We start from the raw sequence: 21695 nt of genomic DNA on the forward strand, positions 1-21695 counted from the left end.
ACATTTGGGAGGCTGAAGAGCTAACCAGCTACTTTGGGGGAAGTAAAGTTGGAGGCTAAGTCCTGCTCAAGTGGAAGGGCTTCGGTAAATAAAGGGCTTTCATATGAGAACTCCAAAGGGCCTTACTCTTCAGAATAAAGGCCACAACCTAAAAGTAAGAGCACTATACAAAAGAACATGTAAGCATGGCCAATAAGCATGCGAAAAGGTACTCATAACATTACTCTTCCAGGAAGTGTGAATTAAAACAACAGAGAGAAAGCAGTATAGCTCTGCCCTAGGTATAAGGTTGATTAAAGGGACTGAGTGTTGATGATGATGATGTGGAGCAACTGGACCTCTCATACATTCTTGGAGGAAGTGTAAATTTGTCTACCTACTTTTAAAAAGTGTGTGGCTATATCTACTAATTGTCCTAACACATGTATACTCTGCTACTCCCATTTCCAGTCATGTATATAGTCAAGGTCAGTTTCAGACCACCACAATAAGGCAAATATTGCAGTAAAGTGAGCCACATGAATTTTTTGGTTTCCTAGTGTATATAAAAGTTATATTTATGCTATATTGTATTCTATTAAGTATATAATAGGAGTATATCTAAAAAACAGTATACATACCTTAATTAAAAATATTTTACTGTTAAAAATGATTAACTATCAGCTGAGTCTTCAGTGCGCTGTGATTGTTTTCCTGGTGGAGGGTCTTGCTTCCATGTTGATGAAATGCAGTGTCTGTGGAGGGCAGTCAGGTGAAGCACAGGAAACGAGATGCACCTGTACATGCACAGAGGTTAGCACTACGTCTACTGAAAGATGTGTGAAGGAACAATAAATAGTGCTTTATTTGTAATCCCAAATGGAAACATCCCAGATGTCCATTAGTAGTAGATTGGATGAATTAGTTGTTGTCTATTTATACAAGGAACACTACACCAAAATAAAAAAGACAAACAAATGATCACTCTACAGTGGGGATGAATCTCAAAAATATGTAGAACAAAATCCAGCCACAAAAGCATAAATACTGTGATTCAATTTTTATGACCTTTAAGAACAAACAAAAATTATTTATGGTGATATCAATCACAATAGTGGTCATTTATGATGGGGAAAAGAATTAAAGAGGTTTATGAGTCACATAAATAAATGTTATTTTTCTTCATCTGGGTAGTGTATGCAATCCTTTGGGCCATGCATGTAAGGTTTGTGCATTTCACTATGTATAAAAAATTTTATTAAGCTAAACACAAAGGAAAATATGCTGTCATTATTAAAATAGTATTTTCTTTTTCATTGTGAGAAGAATCTAAAGTGGTACTTAAGAGAAGGTCTTTAAATACCTATATTAGGAAATAGAAAAGACTGGAAAATAATGGGCTAACACTTCCAATTTATTATGGAAGTTAGAAAAGAAAGAGTAGAATAATCCACAGAAAATAGAAATAGTAACTATTATGAAAGATACTCATAACATAGATTGGAAAATTTCAAAATACTGTACTTCCATTTTTTTAAACCCAAAATTCACAAATCTTTGACAAGATTAATAAAGAAAGAGGGATGTTATTAATACACACAATTAGAGGAATGAATAAAGTGACCTAATGTAGATGCTGTACAAATTTAAATTAAATAAGCAATATTAATAACGATGCCGATAAATTATAAAACTTAGAAATGAAAAATTTCAAAGAAAAATATAAATCCCAAAACTGGCGCAAGAAGTAGAAATGCCGAAGAGTTCTATAGCTATAAAACAAACTGTATCTGTAGTTTAAAAACATTCCTAATGTGTTTATAAACATTAAATGTAGATACTCACCTCTCCAGTAGATATTACTAATTTACCTCCCCTTGAGTGGTGGCTGCACTGAGTTTGTTTCAAATGAATACATTACAGAAAGGGAAATATGCTGTCTTTACACTGGAGAAAGCTGGCAGACACCACCTAATCCAAATGATCAAGGTTAACATCTTCAGTGATTATTTGATTAATGCCACATGCCACCTAATATAATAAGAAGCATGCTTCATTTTTAGCATTTTTTTCCAAAATCCATACCCCAGTCTAATTGTAAGAAAAAAAGGGACAAATTCAAATTTCTTCAAATACCAGAAAAGGACTCTTCACAAGTATCTGTGTCATAACAAGGAAAGACCAAAAAACTGTCACAGATTAGAGGAGACTCATGAGATAGGATGTCTGAGTTCATTATTTTACTCCAGCTTAATCCTAGAACAGAAAACAATATTAGGGCATGATTTGTGAAATACAAATAAAATATGTAATCTATTTTATATTATATGGTGTTAATATTAGGGGAAGCTAGATTAAAGGTATATGAAAACTCATCTTTGGATGTGTTCTGTAAATATAAAATTATTTCAAAATAAGTTTCATACATTTTTTCTTAAACATCTAGTTAAAAAGAGCAGATAGAATACTCATTTTTATCTACTCCCTTCTAAAACCCCACTGAAATAAAAATTTCCTGAAAGGGAACCCTGCGCTAGAACTGGAGACAACTGAGAATACAGTATACATTGTAGAAACTCCGAGGCCTACTGGGCCTGGCACCGGGCACCTCTGGAAGTGGGAATGAAGATGGAGCTTCAAATAGGAAAGTTTCAGCGTCTGTTTAATAAGCGGTTAGATCCCCACTCATTTTTTCCAATCCTGACAGAATACTGAGATTCTCTGGGAAAAATAAAATAAAATGCAGGGTCTCTGGACCAGGGATCACTGTGCACAGTTGAAGGTAAAGGTGCTGTAATGAAGCGGGGTGGGGAAGAGGACGAGGTGAAGAATTCACGCTGCTTATTGAGAACCTTAGCTGTTTTCCCATCCCAGCTCTCAGAGTGCTGACAACCAGACAGGAGACTGGAAGATTCTTTTCTGAGGAATCTAGACAGCTCAAGAAAAAAGACCTAAGTATATTGGTATCAAAAATTGCCCCAAGGAAACAACCCAGCCTGATTACTCTGCTATTAAGATCACAGTCCATAAACCACAACTGCAAGCACAGAGATGTCACTCAGCATCGGAGGGCCCTGCTCTTTAACCATGAGCGAGGTTATGGACAGTGGAAGAGCACGTTCACATGGAAAGCAAGAACAAAACAGATGACGTGGACACGTGAAAAGTTAAAAAAAATCATTAATTTTCCTCAGAGGTAGGAAAAGATTTTACATCTATGAAACAGGAAGAGGATGCTTTATTTTTATTTTAAGTCAAATGAAAACATTAGACATTTAAAATGTGGTAGAAGGTTAAAAACAAAAACAAGAGTCAGAAGATGAAGTTATAGAAGTCTTCCAGAAAAAGGGGTGTAAAAGTACAAAGAAATGGAAAACAGGAGATATCAAAATATAGTAATATTAATTTTTTATAATACAGGTATATAATATAATAATAAGATCAGAATCAACTCAGGAGGTTCATTAGATGAATCATAGAATTTGGGGAAATAAAAAACTACAAAGAATGCAGGGGTATATTATTATTGCTTTTGTTACTATTATTATTATTAAAGTAAAAAACACCCAGAATTGAAGGATATGAGTTTCTAGATTGTAAGGTATGAATTCCTAGATAGGCCTATAACTAGGTTCGTCATGAATATTTTGAGAAACAGGGCCAAATGCACAAATGTTCTCATAGAGGAAGAAAATTATGCAAATGATGAGGAATCAGAAGGGAATCAAACTCAGCCTTTAAAACTGCAGAAATTTCCAGGCTGGACATCACACTTGGCGAAACTATAAATTAGGTGCAAGGGTAGAATAAAGGCATTTTTCAGACAAAGGAGATATTAAAACTTTACTTCCCATGTGCCTTTTCTCAGGAATCTCCTGAAGGGAGGTGTTCTGTTAAAACAAAGGAGTAAGCCAAAAAAGTAGAGTCGCATGGTATTTAGAAAGCTGGAGAGACTTTTCAGGAGAAATAGAGTGAATCCCCAGAAATACGCCTGGGGGAATCCCAAACTAGAAAGCTATGTAGCAGAGCTAGAGAACAACCAATCCAGTTTGGAGATATGTCTGCAAGAAGATAAACATAATAGAACGTCAGATATCTTTGAAAATATTGAGTAGATATTTAGACAATTAGAATTTGGAAATCAATTGATAACACACATTTGCTCAGACCAATATAATGTGGCTTTAGAAACAGTGTGTCATTTATGAGCTCAGATCTTATGAGACCTTACATTCTTTTGCTCTTTTGCAACTCTGTCCAGCAGCTATGTGAAAAATCCTGAGCTAGTTTTCTGGAGAATGGGAGACCACAGGAAGGAGAATATTCTATGTGATTCGATTCTAGTAATAGCAGCCAAGGCAGACCCAGCGGTGGATTGCAGATACCTGGGAGAGCCCTGCTGAGACTGAGAGGCATGCCCAGCCGAGCCAGCCCAAACTGCCGACGCAGAATTGTGACCTAAACCAGGAGTTGGCAAGCTTTTTCTGTAAAGGGCCAGATAGTAAATATTTTAGGATGAGTGGGCCAAGTGGCTTAATTGAGAATATTATGTAGGTCTTTACATAATGAGAAAAAACAAAATTTCATTAGTTTTTTATGGATGAAACTCAAAATATAGTAATATTAATTTTTTATAATACAGGTATATAATATAATAATTCTACTAGTGAGAAGACTAGAATTTTCTTTGTGGGGGATAACATTTTGCTTAATTGTGATTGAAAGTTAGGTCTCCCTGTCATCAAAAATGGTTGTAAATACTCATTTATTAATGCTGATATGAATGAGATTCTACATTTCATCTTTTAACATGTCTTTCTCACAGATAGGTACTTCCAAATTTTGATATCAGTTAATCAGCATATGATTTTAAAGAGCATATTCATCATTTGACAAGCATTTTGAGAATTTGGTTATATTAGTATTTTTCATTTAGCATGTAATTACAGTGCAAACTAATTACTTCCAATGAAAAGTTAGAGGAAAGTGTCTCAGTTGTATAGTAAATGGGCTTTGAAATATGGAAATTTCATTTGTACTTGAATCCATATCTAAAAAGCACTGGTGGAAATGTAGTCTGAGCTTGTAAACTTGTGTAGGAATAGAAGTCTCACTTTTTAGCGTTTTATGTACAGGAAGTATATAAGGTAGATAGACTAGTTGTGACAGACACTGATTTTTTAAAGCACTTTTTCACAACCATGTGAAACTTTTTAAATAATACATAATTAGATAGCATGCGTACTGTGTATAGAAACAAAAATAATTAAAGCATACAGTTGCCCCAGAAAATTTTTAATAAAATGCACTACATCCTACAGACCAGAATTGAATTGATTGCTGAGATTTGTTCTGTAAATAATTTGACTGTGTTTACAACCCTCAACTAAATTGCACTGATAAAGAACAAACAACCATAGACCATTTATTAGCTCAAGATCCTGTGATTCCTGAAATGTTTGATTGACTTAATGGATACTGAAACATAACTATACTTTAATCAGTAAAGATAAATTAAGAAATCTTTTACAGGTATGTCACATAAGCTTTTAGCCCTAAATGACATTTATTATGACTTATTTAATTGTAACAGTATACTGATTCTAGTCATTCCATTTTTTAAAAATTAGTATGGCCCTGGACTGCTGTGGTTCAGTTGGTCGGGTCTTGTCCCATGTACCTAGAGGTCGAAGGTTCAATCCCTAGTCAGGGCACATGCCCAGGTTGCTCGATCCCCTGGGGGGGAGGGGTGCAGGAGGCGGCCAATTTATGTTTCTCTCCCTGTCCCTTCCTCTCTCTCTCTAAAAATCAATAAAAACATTTTTTTTAAATTAGTGTGGAGAACTTTTTCTTCTGCACTCAAAAAATAGCTATATAATCATTTGGATATGATTTCTTGCATATATATTTTAGATAAAAATATACATTATTTTTAGTATATGATGAGAAATGTAACTGAATATTTTAACAAACCATAACATATATACAAATGTATGTTTTACCCTCCAAACGATTTAGTTTAGAGCAGTGTTTCTGATCTGGGGGTGATCTAGTGAGTAGATGCCAAATATGCTGTTTATCACAAAACACTCCACCCCCAGCCCCCCAGCAAATAATTGTTAGTAGTGCTAAGGTTGAGAAACCTTGCCTTAGAGACTATATCATGTTCCCGTGATATGGCCATTACTAAAATATTCTGGAATATAGTCTTCAGAATTGCTTATTTGAATATACCCACTGTGTTAAATTTTTGTTGCTTGTGAGGTATATTTTATTTTGGACTAATTCCCATGACTCACAGGGATAATATACTTCATTCATGGAATTCAGTAAAACATGCAGGTGGATATTCACAAGCACTATCTAAATGCACACAAAATTATTTAATTATCTCCAACTAATTCAGAATTTGGTTTGGTTAGAAAATGGAAGGCTTAAACGTTCTTTTTGTATCATATTTAAAGGAATTTGTTTATTGACAAGTACTTTTTAAGGAGGGACTTCAGAAACTTGACTGTCACCGATCACCCATTTGAGAGGAGAGAATTCAGAGAAACTTTCTCTGTAAATGTTTCTTTGTCAGCTCAAAAATTAGGAGAGGAAGATTCTCAAAAAATATGGACTGAGCACATAATAGAAACTCGCATCCCTCCCCCAAAAATGTCAGTTGAAGAACATATTAGTAAACTCTTCATGTTTTTTCTGGATGTATTCTTTTTATTTAAATTGAGCTTTTGCTTTCATTCAAACAGGTCTCGTCAAATTTACCATTATGACCCTTGCTAGATAGAAATTCTGATCGATACTTAATAGAGGACAGATTTATCTTTTACATTCAAATAATCCAGGTCTACAATCCTTATCTGCAGCTCTAAAATTCCAAAGTCTCTGAACACAGGATTTTTGTAACTCCTGTTGGCAAAAACCTGACCTGAACTGATGTGAAGCTATTTATACTTTTAATTTACCCACATAGTGTGAATATTCATACTCTTCAGAACAATTAATGTGGCATATTTCAAAGGACTTGGTAATATATGCAATACTTTTTGCCTTGTAAAGTCTGAAAAGTTTTTTCAAATTCCAACTTATCAAGTATGATAATTATCAGCAAGAATTTTAATTGTAGATGCTTTTATTTTAAATAATACTATCTGGCCTCATTTTTTTATGACTGTAATTTTTCAACTTTTTAGTAAAAGTTTTGAAAGCAACTTAGTATTTTATCATTTTATCAATGGAACGTGAGTGTACTGAAAACAGAAACAGTAACAATTTTCAAAGTCACCATTATAGGGATTTTTATATTTTTTGCTTAATTTTATATATTAAGAAAGAAATCCACATGCCCTGGCCAGTTTGGCTCAGCAGTTAGAGCATCGGGCTGTGGTCCAGAGAGACCCGGGTTCGGTTCCCACTAAGGGCACGTAACGCTTTGGTTGCAGTTTGTCCCCGGCCCTTGTTGGGTTGTGTAGGTGGCAGCCACTCGATGTGTCCCTTTCACGTCTATGTTTCTCTCTCTCTCTTCCTCTCGCTCCCTCCTACTCTATCTGAACAAAAAATGGGAAAATGTCTTTGGGTGCAGATAAAAATAAGAAAGAAATCCACAAAATTAAAAGTATACCAATATTAAAGTGGGAAGAGGACATAATCAAGCAAATGATAAGAGATAATGTGTATATTACTAATATTGCTGTGAAAATGTTGAATATCACATAATGATCTTTTTTAAATGCAGAATGAAATTAGATGTCATTCTTTCTCAAAAAAACTAATATTAAATGTAATCAAGGATATAAAAAAGCCATTTCCGTGGACTGCTTATAGAAATAAATTGAACAAAATGTCAAAAGCTACAGTGTAATGGAATATAAATCATATTATAAAAGAAGGTATTCTCAGTTAAAGATTTTCAAAATATACTTTAACTGAAAAATACCCGAATAGAAAATAGTATATACAGTTTGAGCTCCCTCCTTTCACCCTGCATGTGGTATATAGGTATATTGTTTTGTGTTCATAGTTTTCTGTACTTTCGAATTTTCTACAGTAAATACAGAATAGGGAATTGTTAATATTTCATATTTTATGCATTATATATACAGATCTAAAATTAATTGGGAAAAACTAAATAATAACTACCAAATGAAGGAAATACTCCTAAGAAATGTCATGACATTTTATTATTGATTGCCTGTCCAAAAAAAGGATGCTACCTATATAGATACATAGAAGTTAAAGAGGTTTGTTTTGTGATGCTCATCCAATCATGAAACACTATTTTAGCAGAAAAATCACTATTGTTTGAGAAGTGTTATATTTCTTTTTCAAAATTTTAGCCTTCTTTCTCCTTGTCTGAAATCCTGAAATCTAGTGGGTACCTGATTATTATTTCAATAAAATGGGTGTACCATTTCTCTACTTAGATTTCTCATTTCAAATATTAGCACAGAGGGTGGAATTTTTACCTTATTCATGGTGTCCAGCTCTCAACATCTTAACCTGGCAGGAGGACCAAATGAGCTGTAAATCTTACCACCCAGACCACACTTGATTATTGTATGATGGGAAAATTAAACGTGAATAAAACAGCTAGAGCATTAGGGTGTTCTTGGAAGAATAAACACAAGTTGGAAGTCTTATGTGGATAGTGCAAAGTACAGGAAGGCAATCAATCATGTAAACATCAAATGAAAGGTTGGTAAGGAAGCCATTGGAGTCTGTCAGGCGCTCCTGCAATAAATGGCTTATTCCATTTCTTTTCCCTTTCACTCAGTTTAGAAAAGTGCATTCTGTGGAATCTCTAACATCTCAAAAGACTTTGTAAGTTCTTATTCCTGTTTAAAGATGTTTTGAACAGAACGAGCTCAAACCATTGAAGAGGATTTTTAGTTAATATAAAATGGACACAAATTTTGTCATAGTGCATACTTCCATGACTTTTTTTCCTCCTCCCACAAACAGGAAACTGTTAAGGCAGCAATCATAGAGGAGCAAAAGCGAAGTGAAAAGGCTGTGGAAGAGGCAGTGAAACGAACAAGAGATGAATTGATAGAGTACGTAAAAGAACAGAAAAGGGTAAGTATCTCTAGAGGGCTTTTGATTTGTGTTTCCATAAGCAGAAGTACCAGCTTCCATACAGTAATGTGACATTTTAAAACATTTAAAACATCCTTTGTCATGTAATTTAGTAATATCTGTCTAAGATTATTTTCTGATGCAATTATTTATTCCAATAGTTATATCTATAGACATAAATCCTATCTGTCAACAATAATAAAAACACTGAATAATTTCTTGTCACACTGCTAGAAATGGCCTATGCCATTTTCAATTAAACTTTGCCCTCATGAAGAAAGGAAACAGTTTTAAATTATTTTTGAGATAGCATTGGTTTATAACATTATATAAGTTAATTCAACATATGTACATCCTATAATGTGTTCACCACCAAAAGTCTAATATCCATGCGTCCCCATATAATTGATCCCTTTTGCCCTTTTCACCCTCTCTCCACCTCCTCTTTCCTTCCAGTAACTATCAATCCATTGTCTGCCTCTGAGTTTGTTTTTGTTTTGTTTTGCTTTTTTTCATTTCACATAAGTGAAACCATATGGTATTTGTCTTTATCTGATTTATTTTATTTAGCATAATACCTTCAAGGTCCATCCATGTTAATGCAAATGGCAGGATTTCATTTTATATGGCTCAGTATTATTTCACTGTATGTATACAATTGACCCTTGAACAGCATGGGGGTAAGGGTCACTAACATTCTGCACAGTCAAAAAATTGTGTTTAAATTCTGACTCCCCTAAGACTTAACTACTACTAGCCTAGAGTTGACTGGATGTCTTACTGCTTTCGTCAACAGTCGATCAACACACACTGTGTATGTTATATGTATTATATGCTGTATTCTTACAATAAAGTAAGCTAGAGAAAAAATGTTTTTAGGAAAATCATAAGGAATTTTTCACTGAAAAAAAAAATCATGTATAAATAGACACGTATGGTTCAAACCTGTGTTATTCTCAACAGTCAGCTATGAGTATACATCTTTATCCATTACTTCATCATGGGCACTTAGGTTGTTTCTATATCTAATGCAGTGAACATAGGGATGCATACATCTTTTCAAATGAGTCGGTGTTTTTTTCCCAAAGTGGAATAGCTAGATCATATAGTAGTTCTTTTCTTAATCTCTTGAGGAATCTTCATGTTGTTTTCCATAATGGCTGTACTAATTTACATTCCTACCAACAGTGTATGAGGGTTCCCTTTTTTTCATGTCTTCTCCAACACTTGTTATTTCCTGCCCTTAATGAGAGGCATTCTCCCAGGCATGGGGGAATATCTGATTGTGGTTTGGGTTTGCATTTCCCTAGTAATTAGTGATGTTGGCCATATGTACATCTTCTTTAGGAAAACGTCTGTTCAGATTCTGTACCCATTTTTCAATTGGGGTTTTTTTGTTTGTTGTTGAATTGTGTGAGTTTTTGTGTAGTTTGTGTATTTAACTCTTTTCGGGTGTATACTTTTTAAATATCTTTTCCCATTCTGTGGGTAGCCTTTTCATTTTGTTGATTCTTCCTTTTGCTTCCAAGTTTGATATAGTCCCATTTGTTTATTTTTGCCTGTTTCCCTTGCTATTGGGAGTCAAATCCACAAATAACATTACTAAGGCTGATGTCAAGGAGCTTACCACCCGTGTTTTCTTCTACATATTTTATGATTTCAGGTCTCATATTCAAGTCTTTAATATATGTTGATTATTTATGGTGTAAGAAAGTGGTTTAATTTCATTCTTTAGCATGTGGCTGTTAGTTTTCCTAACACCATTCTTTGAATAGACTTTTCTTTCTCCACTGTATGTTATTGGCTTCGGAAATTAGTTGTCTGTATTTGTATGGGTCTATTATTGTATTATTTATTTGTGTTACATCTGTAAACCTGCTTTTGCCCACCCTGTATTTTCATCAAAAATATTGTCAACCTGGCCACTTTGTTTCAGTGGTTAGAGCATTGGTCCGCAGACCAATGAGTCTCAGATTCAATTCTGGTCAAGGGCATGTACCTGGGTCGCGGTTTGTCCCCTGGTTGGGGTTGTGTGGGAGGCAGCCAATCGATGTGTCGCTCACATCAGTGTTTCTCTCTCTCTCTCTCTCTCTCTCTCTCTCTCTCCCTCTCCCCCTCCCCCTCTCATTCATTCTTTCTCTTCCTCCTTCCTTCCCACTCTATCTGAAGATAAATAGAAAAAAATATCATCAAGTGAGGATTTAAATATATAAATATATATATAAATTTATAAATATATATATAAATTTATAAATAAATAAATATATATAGTCTTATAATTCTTCTTGTATTTATCTCTTTCTAGTTTTGGTATCATGGTAATATTGGCCAGATAAAATGAATTAGGAAGCATTCCCTTCTCTTCAATTTAGTGGAAGAGTTGAGAAGAATTAGTAGTAAGTCGTCTTTGATTGCTTAGTAGCATTCACCAGTGAAGCAGTCTGGTCCTGGACTTTTGTTTTCTGAGAGGTTTTTGATTACGGTTTTAATCTATTTACATACTAGTGATTGTTCTATTCATATTTTCTACTTCATAATTCAATCTAAGAGGGTTGTATGATTCTAAGAATTTATCTATTTTTTCTAAATTTTCTAATTTGAAGGCTTATAAGCCGTTTATAAAAGTCAGTTATGAACCTTTATATTTCTTTAATATCTATTGTAACTACTCTTTTGTTTCTGATTTTTATTTGAGCCTTCTCTTTTTTTTCTTAGTGAGTCTAGCTAAAGTTTTGTCAGTTTTGTTTATCTTGCAACACCAGCTCTTAATTTTATTGATTTTTTCCTGTCATTTTTGTCTACATTTTATTTACTTCCTTTGACTTCTTCCGTCAGCCAATAGTTTTTCAGTAGCATATTGTTAATCTCCATCTATTTGTGATTTTTCCAGTTTTCTTTTTATAGTTGATTTATATTTTTATTGGCAAATATATTTGATATGATTTCAGGCTTCTTAAATTTATTGAAATCTGTTTTGTTTTAACGTATGGCCTATCCTTGAGAATGTTCTATGTGCATTTGAGAAAATTGTGTATTCTGGTGCTTTTGCATAGAACGTTCTCTATATGTCTATTAAGTTCATTTGGTTTAACTTGTCATTTAAGGTTGAGGTTTCCTAATATACTTTGTCTGGATGATGTAAATACTGTTCAAGTCCCCTCTTATTATTATATTGTTGTCAGTTCCTCCCTTGAGGTCTGTTAATAGTTGCTTTATAAATGTGATGCTTCTATGTTGGATGCATTGTATTAATATATGTCTTCCTGATGAATTGTTTCCTTTGTCATTTTATAATGTCCATCTTGGTCTTTTGTTACCTTTTTTAACTTGAAGTCTGTTTTGTCTTTTATAAGGATGGCTATACCCACTTTCTCTTGGCTAACATATGCTTGGAGAATCATCTTTCACCCATTTACTTTAAGCCTACGTTTGTCTTTGAAGCTGAGATGTGTCTCTTGAAGGTAGCATATAGTTGGGTATTGTTTTATAATCCATCAAGCCACTTTATGCCATTTTATGGTGAGTTCTTACCATTTAAATTTAGGGTAATTATTGATAAAGGAGGACTTATGACTGCCATTTAGTTTTTGTTTTCTGATTGATCTATGTCTCCATTGTCTCATTTTCCTTGTATTTTTTTCTGCCATTTTAGTTTTCTATGATGTTTTTCCTCAGCTTTCTATTTTTTTAATGTTCAATGTCTCTGCTCTAGATTCTTTTTTTTTTTAAGTATCGTTACCATAAGGTTTGTATAAAACAAAACGTTGCATAGATGAAATAGTCCTTTTTCTGCTGATGGCATCTTATCTTCAATTTTCCTATACAGATTTTGTTCTATTCCTTCTCCCCTTTTATATTTTTGTTTTCACAAAGTATTCCTTTTTATGTTGTGAAACTATTACCTAATTGAATTAGCTATAGTCATTTTTAATGCTTTTTTTCTCCTTTAACCTTTATGCTGTAATTTAGTGTTTGACACCATATTCTGAGATAGCTTTGCTATTTTCTGATTCTGTTTGTTTGTCATCTTACTCATATTTGTTTACTTGCACCTTTTTGTTTCTGGTGGAAGAGCTCCTTTCAACTTTTCTTATAAGGCAGGTCTAGTGATTGTGGACTCCCTCAGCTTTTGATTGTTTAGGAAAACCTTTATCTCCCAGTCATATCTGAAGAATAACTTTGTTGGCTATGCTATTCTTGGCTGTCAGTTTCTGTCTTTCAGTATTTTGAGTATGTCATTTTACTCTCTCCTGGTCTGCAGAGCTTCTGAGAAAGTTGCTGATAGCCCAGTGGAGGTTCCTTTGTGGGTTACTGTCTTTTCCCCCACTGGACTTCTTTTTTTTTTTTTTTTTTAATCCTCACCCGAGAACATTTTTTGTTCAGATAGAGTGGGAGGGAGGGAGAGAGAAAGAAACATCAATGCGAAAGGGACACATCGAGTGGTCGCCACCCGCACGACCCAACCAGGGCCGGAGACAAACTACAACCGGTACGTGCCCTTAGCGGGAACCGAACCCGGGTCTCTCTGGACCACAGGCCGACGCTCTAACCGCTGAGCCAAACCGGCCAGGGCCCCACTGGACTTCTTTAAAATTGTTTATCATTAACTATGACAGTTTTAAAATAATTTGTCTTGAAAAGGGCTGTTTGCATTGAGATAGTGCTTTGCGAACCAGGATATCCAGTTTCTTCAGGTTTAGGAAGTTCCCAGTTACTATTTCTTTAAATGATCTCTCTGCATTCTTCTCCCTTTCCTTACTATCCTTATGTTTTGTATTAACATATGGCCTATCCTTCAGAATGTTCTGTGTGCATCTGAGAAAATTTTTCTTTTCTATTGGAGTTGTATAGTTCTTATAGAGCTTCTTCGTTTAATAAAAACCTTAGTTCTCTCTTCTCTTCAACTTGAATAATTTTTAGATTTCTATCTTCAAACTCGCTGATTTGCTCTTCTATATGGTCTGCTGTATTCCTAATGCTCCCTGATGCTGTCCTCGTCTAATTTATTCATTTCTTCAGCTACACAGTTTTAGTTGGTTTTTTTTAGAATTCCAGTCTCTATTGTAAAGTACTCCTGTACATTAATTTTATTTCTGAGTTCACTGAACTATCTTTGAGGGGTTTGTTTTTGTTTTTTGTGGGTTTGTTTTTTTTGTTTTTTTGTAACTCACTGAGTTTCTTCATGACAGCACCTGGTAGGTGCCTAGCCTTTTGAAGAAAAAATTCTGAGCCAAAAGTAGTCAGTTGAGTTTTCAGGAAGTGATGATATAGTCTCCAAAAACTCTTCTTTCTATATATATCCCAAATAGTTTATTTGTGATCAAGATGTATACTTTTTATAACTATTATAACTATTTTTATGATAATTTATGGCCAGTCCTTATCTGAGCTTTACATTTAGACAACAGATTATATAACAGAGCAAATTCATTCATAATATGCTTTTTTATTAATATTTCTTTGAACAAAATGGAAGGTGTTTCTTAAAAAATTGTTTTAAATCATATTATGTTACCATCAAAAGGAGTAATGTGGCTTCCATAAGAAATGTTTTAAAAGAGAGTGAGAAATGCCATGTTAGGAGTTGTCTGGTTCCTGCGTGAGGTGGATTTACCCTGGAAGGGGACAGACAATGAACTCTGTTGTTTAATCTGTATATTCTTGCAAATCATATTAAAGGATTAGTATTCATTTGGGTTAGTTAAACCAACTATCACATGCAGAAATGCTTACTAAATAATAATGACAAAATCATGACAATAGATTTTATTTGCACCTAAGTTTCATTAATCAATGCTTGTTTCTTTAAATGTTAAGGAAAATAAATCTAATACCTACTTCACAGAATTGTGAGTTACATGTAATAAAATCAAATAGCTAGAGTCAGGAATCAATAAATATGTGCTATTATTATTACTATTTTTACCACATTATTTAAAAAAAACTCAGAAACTCCAGTAGCATTATTTTTGCTAATTGAAAATGTGCTTTTTGAGTTAATGTTTGGCATTTTATTTTCTCTGAAATTTACAGTGTGGGTCTCAAGTTTATTCTACTCTTATTACTAGATTGACAGATTAAAATTGATGTAATCAGTATACTAGTAGGAAGTTTATTACTTCCACTATGGGGTTTGATTTTTTTTTTAAATAATACATATTATGGAATACTTTTAACATTTAAATGTTTCTAGCTCTCCAAACATAAAAGCTATAAAAAAGGAAACTGGATAAAATATCTAATGAAAGCACCAATTAATTACTAGTCTCTCTTTCTCTCTCTCTCTATATATATATATTAAACTAAGATCTATATACTATTCTTTCCTAAAAAATTGATTTGTGTTTCGAGTTAATTTTTATAATTATTTTTGGAGTTGGAAATTTTTTACAGAAAATAAAACATCTCAAAGCTTATAAAGTAATATTTAGAAGAAACAAATTTTTTTTAGCAAATTCATAATCTCCTTGTCTCTTTCCAAAATACTTTACTAGGGCAACTCATCTCCATTTCTTCCTTTGTAAGATGGATTTCTATTTGCATCAGAGAAGAACACTTTTCCAGAACAAAAATTTTCCTTTCTTCTCTCCAGCTTTTTTTAACTAGAGAGTCAACTTGAGATTTTCAACATTAGACACCTCAAAAGCCCTATAGACCTTGGGTCTAACTGCACTTACATTCCAGTCTGTGAAGTAATCTTCCCCTCTTGAAGTTTTCAGAAGTCTTTGAAGAAAGAAGTCTAATGTTGTGTTAGTTCCTGTCTTTATATTTCTCTTGTCCTTAACATTCTTTCCTTTGACATCATCTTACCCTTAACAAATTCACTAAAAGACTGAAATGAAGACCTTTTTTTCCTGCATTTTTCCTTCCACCTTTTACTTTTAAAAGGCAAAGAAACAAAATGAAAAATAAAAATGCCTAACTTTTCGAATAAATTACATCTTACCTTCCATATGCAATGGAATCACAGATAATCATAAAGGATAACATACTTTTTCTGTTTATTAGGCATCAACAAGCTTTTACTCATTATCCAATTATTTTGAATGTTAGAATTATACTTAGAATTAAGATTATACTAGAATTAAAATTAGAGTTATACTGAAAAAATGTTTTGCCAGTTTAGCAAATCAATAGGCATGTCACCAATCCTTACAAATACGCACTATTTATCTGATCTAAATATCTTGGACAGGTCAAAGTAGCTACCTGTACATGAACTAATTAATGGAATTATAATTTATACTCAAACGGCATCCTAAGTTTTTTATTAAGTTGAATACATAGTACTTTTATTGTTAGTCTAAATCATGATAACCAAAAATTCGTTTCAATCAAAATATAAAACAGGGAGGACTTTTTAAATGATCAACCAGATAAATAAGTCAAATTAATAATGAATCAGTTCTAGTATTTAAAATACCTTTCTTATAAATATTCTAAATGATATATTTTTTAAGTTCTTCTGTAAAATCTTATCTTGTGAAGCCCAGAGGGGAAAAATTACCTTGAGTTTACAAATATACTATAGAATTAAAAAGCTAATGTTTTGAAGCTTTAGCTCTCATAAGTTTTTCATATCAGAAATTGTGTAATTCTTTAATGAGTTTAGAATTCGCCAATATAATTTGTACAATAGAGAAGAAAAGGTAAACAGGAAAATCTAAAAAGATTTTTAAATGTGTTTAATTTGTCTGAGAATCTCCTCAATACCTGCAAGTGCAGTTATTTTGGCTTCAAACTCCCTCGAATATTATAAATTCTAGATAAGGAAAGATTTGCAAACTACAGCCCATTGGTCAGATCTGACTTGCTACTTATTTTTGTAAATTAAATTTGACTGAAACACAGTCACATCCATTCATTTATATATTGTTCTTTGGTTTCAGAGTTGAGTAGTTGAGAGAGACCATCAAGCCTACATAACCTAAATCATTTAGCCCCTGGCCCTTTACAGAAAAGTTTCTCAACACCTGTTCTGCGTCACCAAAATCATATTATGGTGATACTTTTTTCCTGTCAGCCCTTTAAAATAGTGTTTTATTATTCTTCATTACAGGTAGACAATTGAAATTCCTTAGATACTATTCTAGAAAAGATTTCTCTGTTGATACTAATTGCTGAATAAGGCATTATAATATTAGATCTGTTCATTAGTGCCATAAACTTTATTTTAGATTGAAAAAGATTGTAGGGGGGAATAATGATATGAGTTAAGACCACATCCCTTGACACTTTCCTAGGAAGGAAGAATTTGTGGTTAATGACCTATGGTCCTTGGATTAGAATGAAGTGTTCCAACCCATCCCACAAGTTAAGACTGTTACACATGAGCTTCCTATGAGGGAGGAAGTGTGAATAACATTCAGCAAGCAACAACTACTCACAGCCAAGCAGTGATTCCTTAAAAATAAAATATCATCCAAATGTAATAAAAGATTATTTTTTTTCCGCTTAAGAACCTGAATGATGGCCTGTGTTTTCTAAATCACCTCCAGGAAAATAATCTTCACTATAGAGGATCCTTTTAATTTAGATCTTTAGAGAAGAATAAGATGTAATTATCTTTACTTGAAAGGTCTTGTGGTCAAGGCATTATCAGAATTTCTTAATTATAAAATGACTTATTTAATCCAGTTTTGTTGCAATATTCTTAAGTGTTTATATCTCAGACTTTTCTTAAAAGTCAACATTTGGCTAAAATGAACTCTAGTTTCTGATTAGTTCTACAGTCACTTGAATTAACCATAATTTCAAGACACATTATTTTATATCTTCTGTCCCTTTTTCCACCTTAATGATACAGAAGTTGGACTAGCTGATATGTAATGTCTTTTACAGTTCTCAAATCTAAGACTCTGAGTAATATTTTTCTTGATAACTGATGAGTCTTAGGGGGATTTAATTCTTGGTATAAATCAGTGTTATCATAGTAGTTGTGTTATACAATATTTATACATTTGTGTAGAGAACTGGCACTTTTCTTATATTCCCCAACCTCCTACCCCATTCTTATCCTAATTAATTAGCCTTGCTTTTTACTCATCCCAAATCAAGCCCTCTAGTTCTCTGGACCACAGGCTGAAGCTCTAACTGCTGAGCCAAACCAGCCAGGGCAAGCCCCATAGTTCTCTATGCAAGAAGCATCTCAGTAGGAAGTCAACATCTGCCCTTGGAACTCATGATTTGGGTCTCGTATCAGAAAGTGCTTTTATGTGATCAAGGAATATCGAAAGGAATAATATACTCTAACATTCAGTTTTCTGTACTTTCAGTTGCACCTCATTTTTTAGTACCAAAGGGAATTTAACCTACTCCACACAAGCTATATTATTTCACCCATTTTAAGTGGAACAATACCAAATAAATGGAAAGATATTTGGATTTAGAAATAGCCAATACAAGTCATTTTACCAAATGATATTTCACTAGATCTTAAGTTTATCTTCATCCTTAAATTTAAAGAATAGAAAATTTGATTCAGAAAGGAAGTTAGTGAAACCAATGAGGTGAATAGGTTTTAAAGGTTTATAGTTTTTAAAAGTTAATATAGGTCATCTAAAAAAGTATTTACTATTTTTCTAATTTGTACTTTTTTTTGAAATCTTATTTTATACACTATACTGTAAAATCAAATTTATTGCTATCTAAAAAAAGAGAGAGAGAGAGAGAGAACTCAAGGACAAGGACAACAGTGTTGATTGCTGGCGAGAGGGGTGGGTGGAGGTGAAGAGGGCAAATGGGATGAATGGCGATGGAAAAAAATGAAATAAAAAATAAATAATTATGAACACAAAAAATTTATTGCTATCCTCCACTTTAATTTTAACAATCTTTTTAAGCTCCTTATTTTGTTGAACTCACTTATGGAAAGAATTACTTTGAAAGAACTTAATGACGTGAACAATTGTGGACTTTGGTAAGGCAAATCTATTGATCATTTCCATTTCAACAATGGGGTAATTGAGAAGCTACTATAGACATAGCTTAATGCCTACATTAAATCCCATTATTTCTGTTTGAGAATACAACATATATTCCAACTTAAAATGAAAATTTATGCATGTTCACATAAAAATTAGTTTGGTGCAGCAATTAATGCGTTATTCTATAGATGATTTTTGGAATAGCATTTTTGTAACACTAAAACAAAATTTCTAAATCAAAGTATGGTAAGTGTAAATAGTTATGTTGGGATCCTTTCATATCTAGAAATTTTTATCTCTGTTTTTGTATAATAATTTGAAATCTTCATCTAAATCATCAATCAGTGACTTATTATAATAATGACAGTTAGCTTTATTCTTTGGTGAAGAGCTTTAACTTTTTCTTAAGTATTCAGATGACTCTTCTCCTTTTGCATACTATACTAGATAGTAATAAGAACTGATTCAAATCAAAGATAAATCAACAAAGTCTAAGTGTCAACTTTGAGTCATAGGCCATGGCACTTAGAAATTGGCATGCCAGATGGATATATTATCATTGAAGGGCTATGGTTAGATACAGCTTGTTGAGATGGGCCAAATCAAGTGATGTTTATACTCAGAACGGTTTGATATCTCCTAATATAAGTGGTGAGCAACTGGTCAAGAAGGAAAATCAGAGGTACAACCTAAAGGAAGAAGTATCTGTTAAAGGCCCAAAAATTGAAAAGATGATTGCAACAATGATGTGATGATGAAAACTGATACTTATATGGCATTTATGGTCCAGGCATTGTCATAGGATATTATGTGTGTGTGTGTGTGTGTGTGTGTGTGTGTGTGTGTGTGTGTGTGAATTAATTGCTCACAATGTTGTTAGCCACCAAATCACAAAGCTAAAAAGTGATAGTCTTGCTCTGGAATCTGGACTGTTAGGCATACCACCTCTGTGGGCACGGTGTAGCAATATGGGGATAAAAGTTCATGAACAGGTAAAAAATGAAAGTGTCAGGTTAAAAACCAAGAAGAACAAGTGGATAACAGGGACCCATGTTTATGTTTTGTTAGCTGTATGGCTCTATGTAGTATCTACCAAATCAAAGCAACTATGGAGAACCGGGAGCACCATGTCTTTAAAAAGCTTCATCGTCTTTTGGAAGGAAAATACAGAGCATATTACCTAAAGCAACTATGTAAAATAAAAATAATGGCTTAAAGCCATATTAGACATCATAAAACATGGTCATGCTTGAATAAAAGTCAAAAGCATTATGCTGACAATAATTGACTAGAATTCCAGAAGATCAGTTAAGATTATAGTGATCGGGTTTTTAGTTTTTTATTTCAGTCAAATGGAAACTAAAATATGGGCTGGGCTATAAAATACAAAGAGGGTGGATAGAAGTCTATGAGAAACCATAGGATTTGATCTCTTATAGAAATAAGCAAATTTATTTATAAAGATTTTTATAAAGAACTCTATCTGTAGATTCTTGATATACCTTTCATTTGCTTGATTCATGAAGATCAGATTATTGGGACAGTAGGGGTGGAAGGGTGTGTTGTTGTTGTTTTTAGTTTGTTGATTTACCTTTCAGTCATCCTTAGAAGTGTAAAAACATATACATATGGACCTTGATTTATTCATGAACTGTTTATTATGGGCCCATAATATCCTTCATTGTGCTGTTCCAGCCACAGCTGTTAAACTTTTAAAAAAGAAATGAAGAATCAAGTGGCATTTCAAATTGTCAGCATGTTGATCAGTCTGTCTGGATAGCTATACAGCGTGCATCACTGCGTGTCCTCCCATGTTCCATCCTAGGCTGTGTACTCAGAGGCTTCAGTGTAAATGTTTTTTCCAATCTATAAAGAAATGTTGAGCATTTTACTAGTTTGAGTACTGTGCTCAGAACACAAGGATAAATGAGATCGCCAAAAAATAGAGCTTACACCCTAGTATCCATCATAACTATATATATATATTTGTTTAGCAACTAAAACATATAAAGAATTTTACATAAATTATTTGACTGTTACGATAGCCTACAAGGTTACTATTCTGATTTTACAAACCTGAAAATCAAAGATGATAGAAATGTTGACTTTTCCACAGTTACATGTAATAACCTGGTTAAGACTTGAGTTTTCCTTTTCTTGATCCTGTACTCCTTCCTGTATGTCACACCAACTGCCCCTGTCAACTTCACGTATACTAGCAGTTTTATTGTACTAGTTATGAGGAAGCCAGTATCTGAAGATGATTATCAAAGTCACAGTAGTTAGAGCCATTGAGGAGGTACAAACCTCACACCAACAGTTAAGAGAACTGGAAGGGCGTGCGGTATTCAGTGATACAAAAGAAAACAGGAGCCCACATGTCACCATTGTCTTTTATTTAGGAAAATATGTTGATATTTTCATGGAAATCAAGAGTTTTCAGAGTGAACTATCAAGGATATAACCTAGGAGTTTGAAAGATCTGAGCTTGTTCAACTAAAGAAAAGTTATTCAAATTCAGTAACATAGAAACCCAGAAAACCTCTCAGTATACCCTAAAGCTAAAGGAATACCTACAATGTTCAATTTGAGTGGAATCTAAATTGTTTCAAGTGAAATGTTTTATATTACAAAAAGTACAAAACAACCATTTATTGAGTGCCAAGTTTGTCCAAGATATTATAGTTGCTACTTTATATATACTATTTCACG

General features: G+C 33.4%; 1 protein-coding gene across 8 annotated transcripts in view; it reads left to right on the forward strand.

The window, feature by feature from the left end:
* The window catches only part of CCDC91 (coiled-coil domain containing 91), a 273314-nt gene that overhangs the window by 211811 nt on the left and 39808 nt on the right, over positions 1-21695 (forward strand). For all 8 annotated transcript variants that reach the window (XM_036251940.1, XM_036251939.1, XM_036251941.1 and 5 more), the window contains one exon: positions 8944-9057. In XM_036251940.1, coding sequence (XP_036107833.1) covers positions 8944-9057 — 114 coding nt within the window. The remainder of the gene's footprint in view (positions 1-8943; positions 9058-21695) is intronic.

The sequence above is a fragment of the Molossus molossus genome, unplaced genomic scaffold (assembly GCF_014108415.1).
Source record: "Molossus molossus isolate mMolMol1 unplaced genomic scaffold, mMolMol1.p scaffold_m16_p_10, whole genome shotgun sequence".
Classification (NCBI taxonomy): Eukaryota; Metazoa; Chordata; class Mammalia; order Chiroptera; family Molossidae; genus Molossus; species Molossus molossus.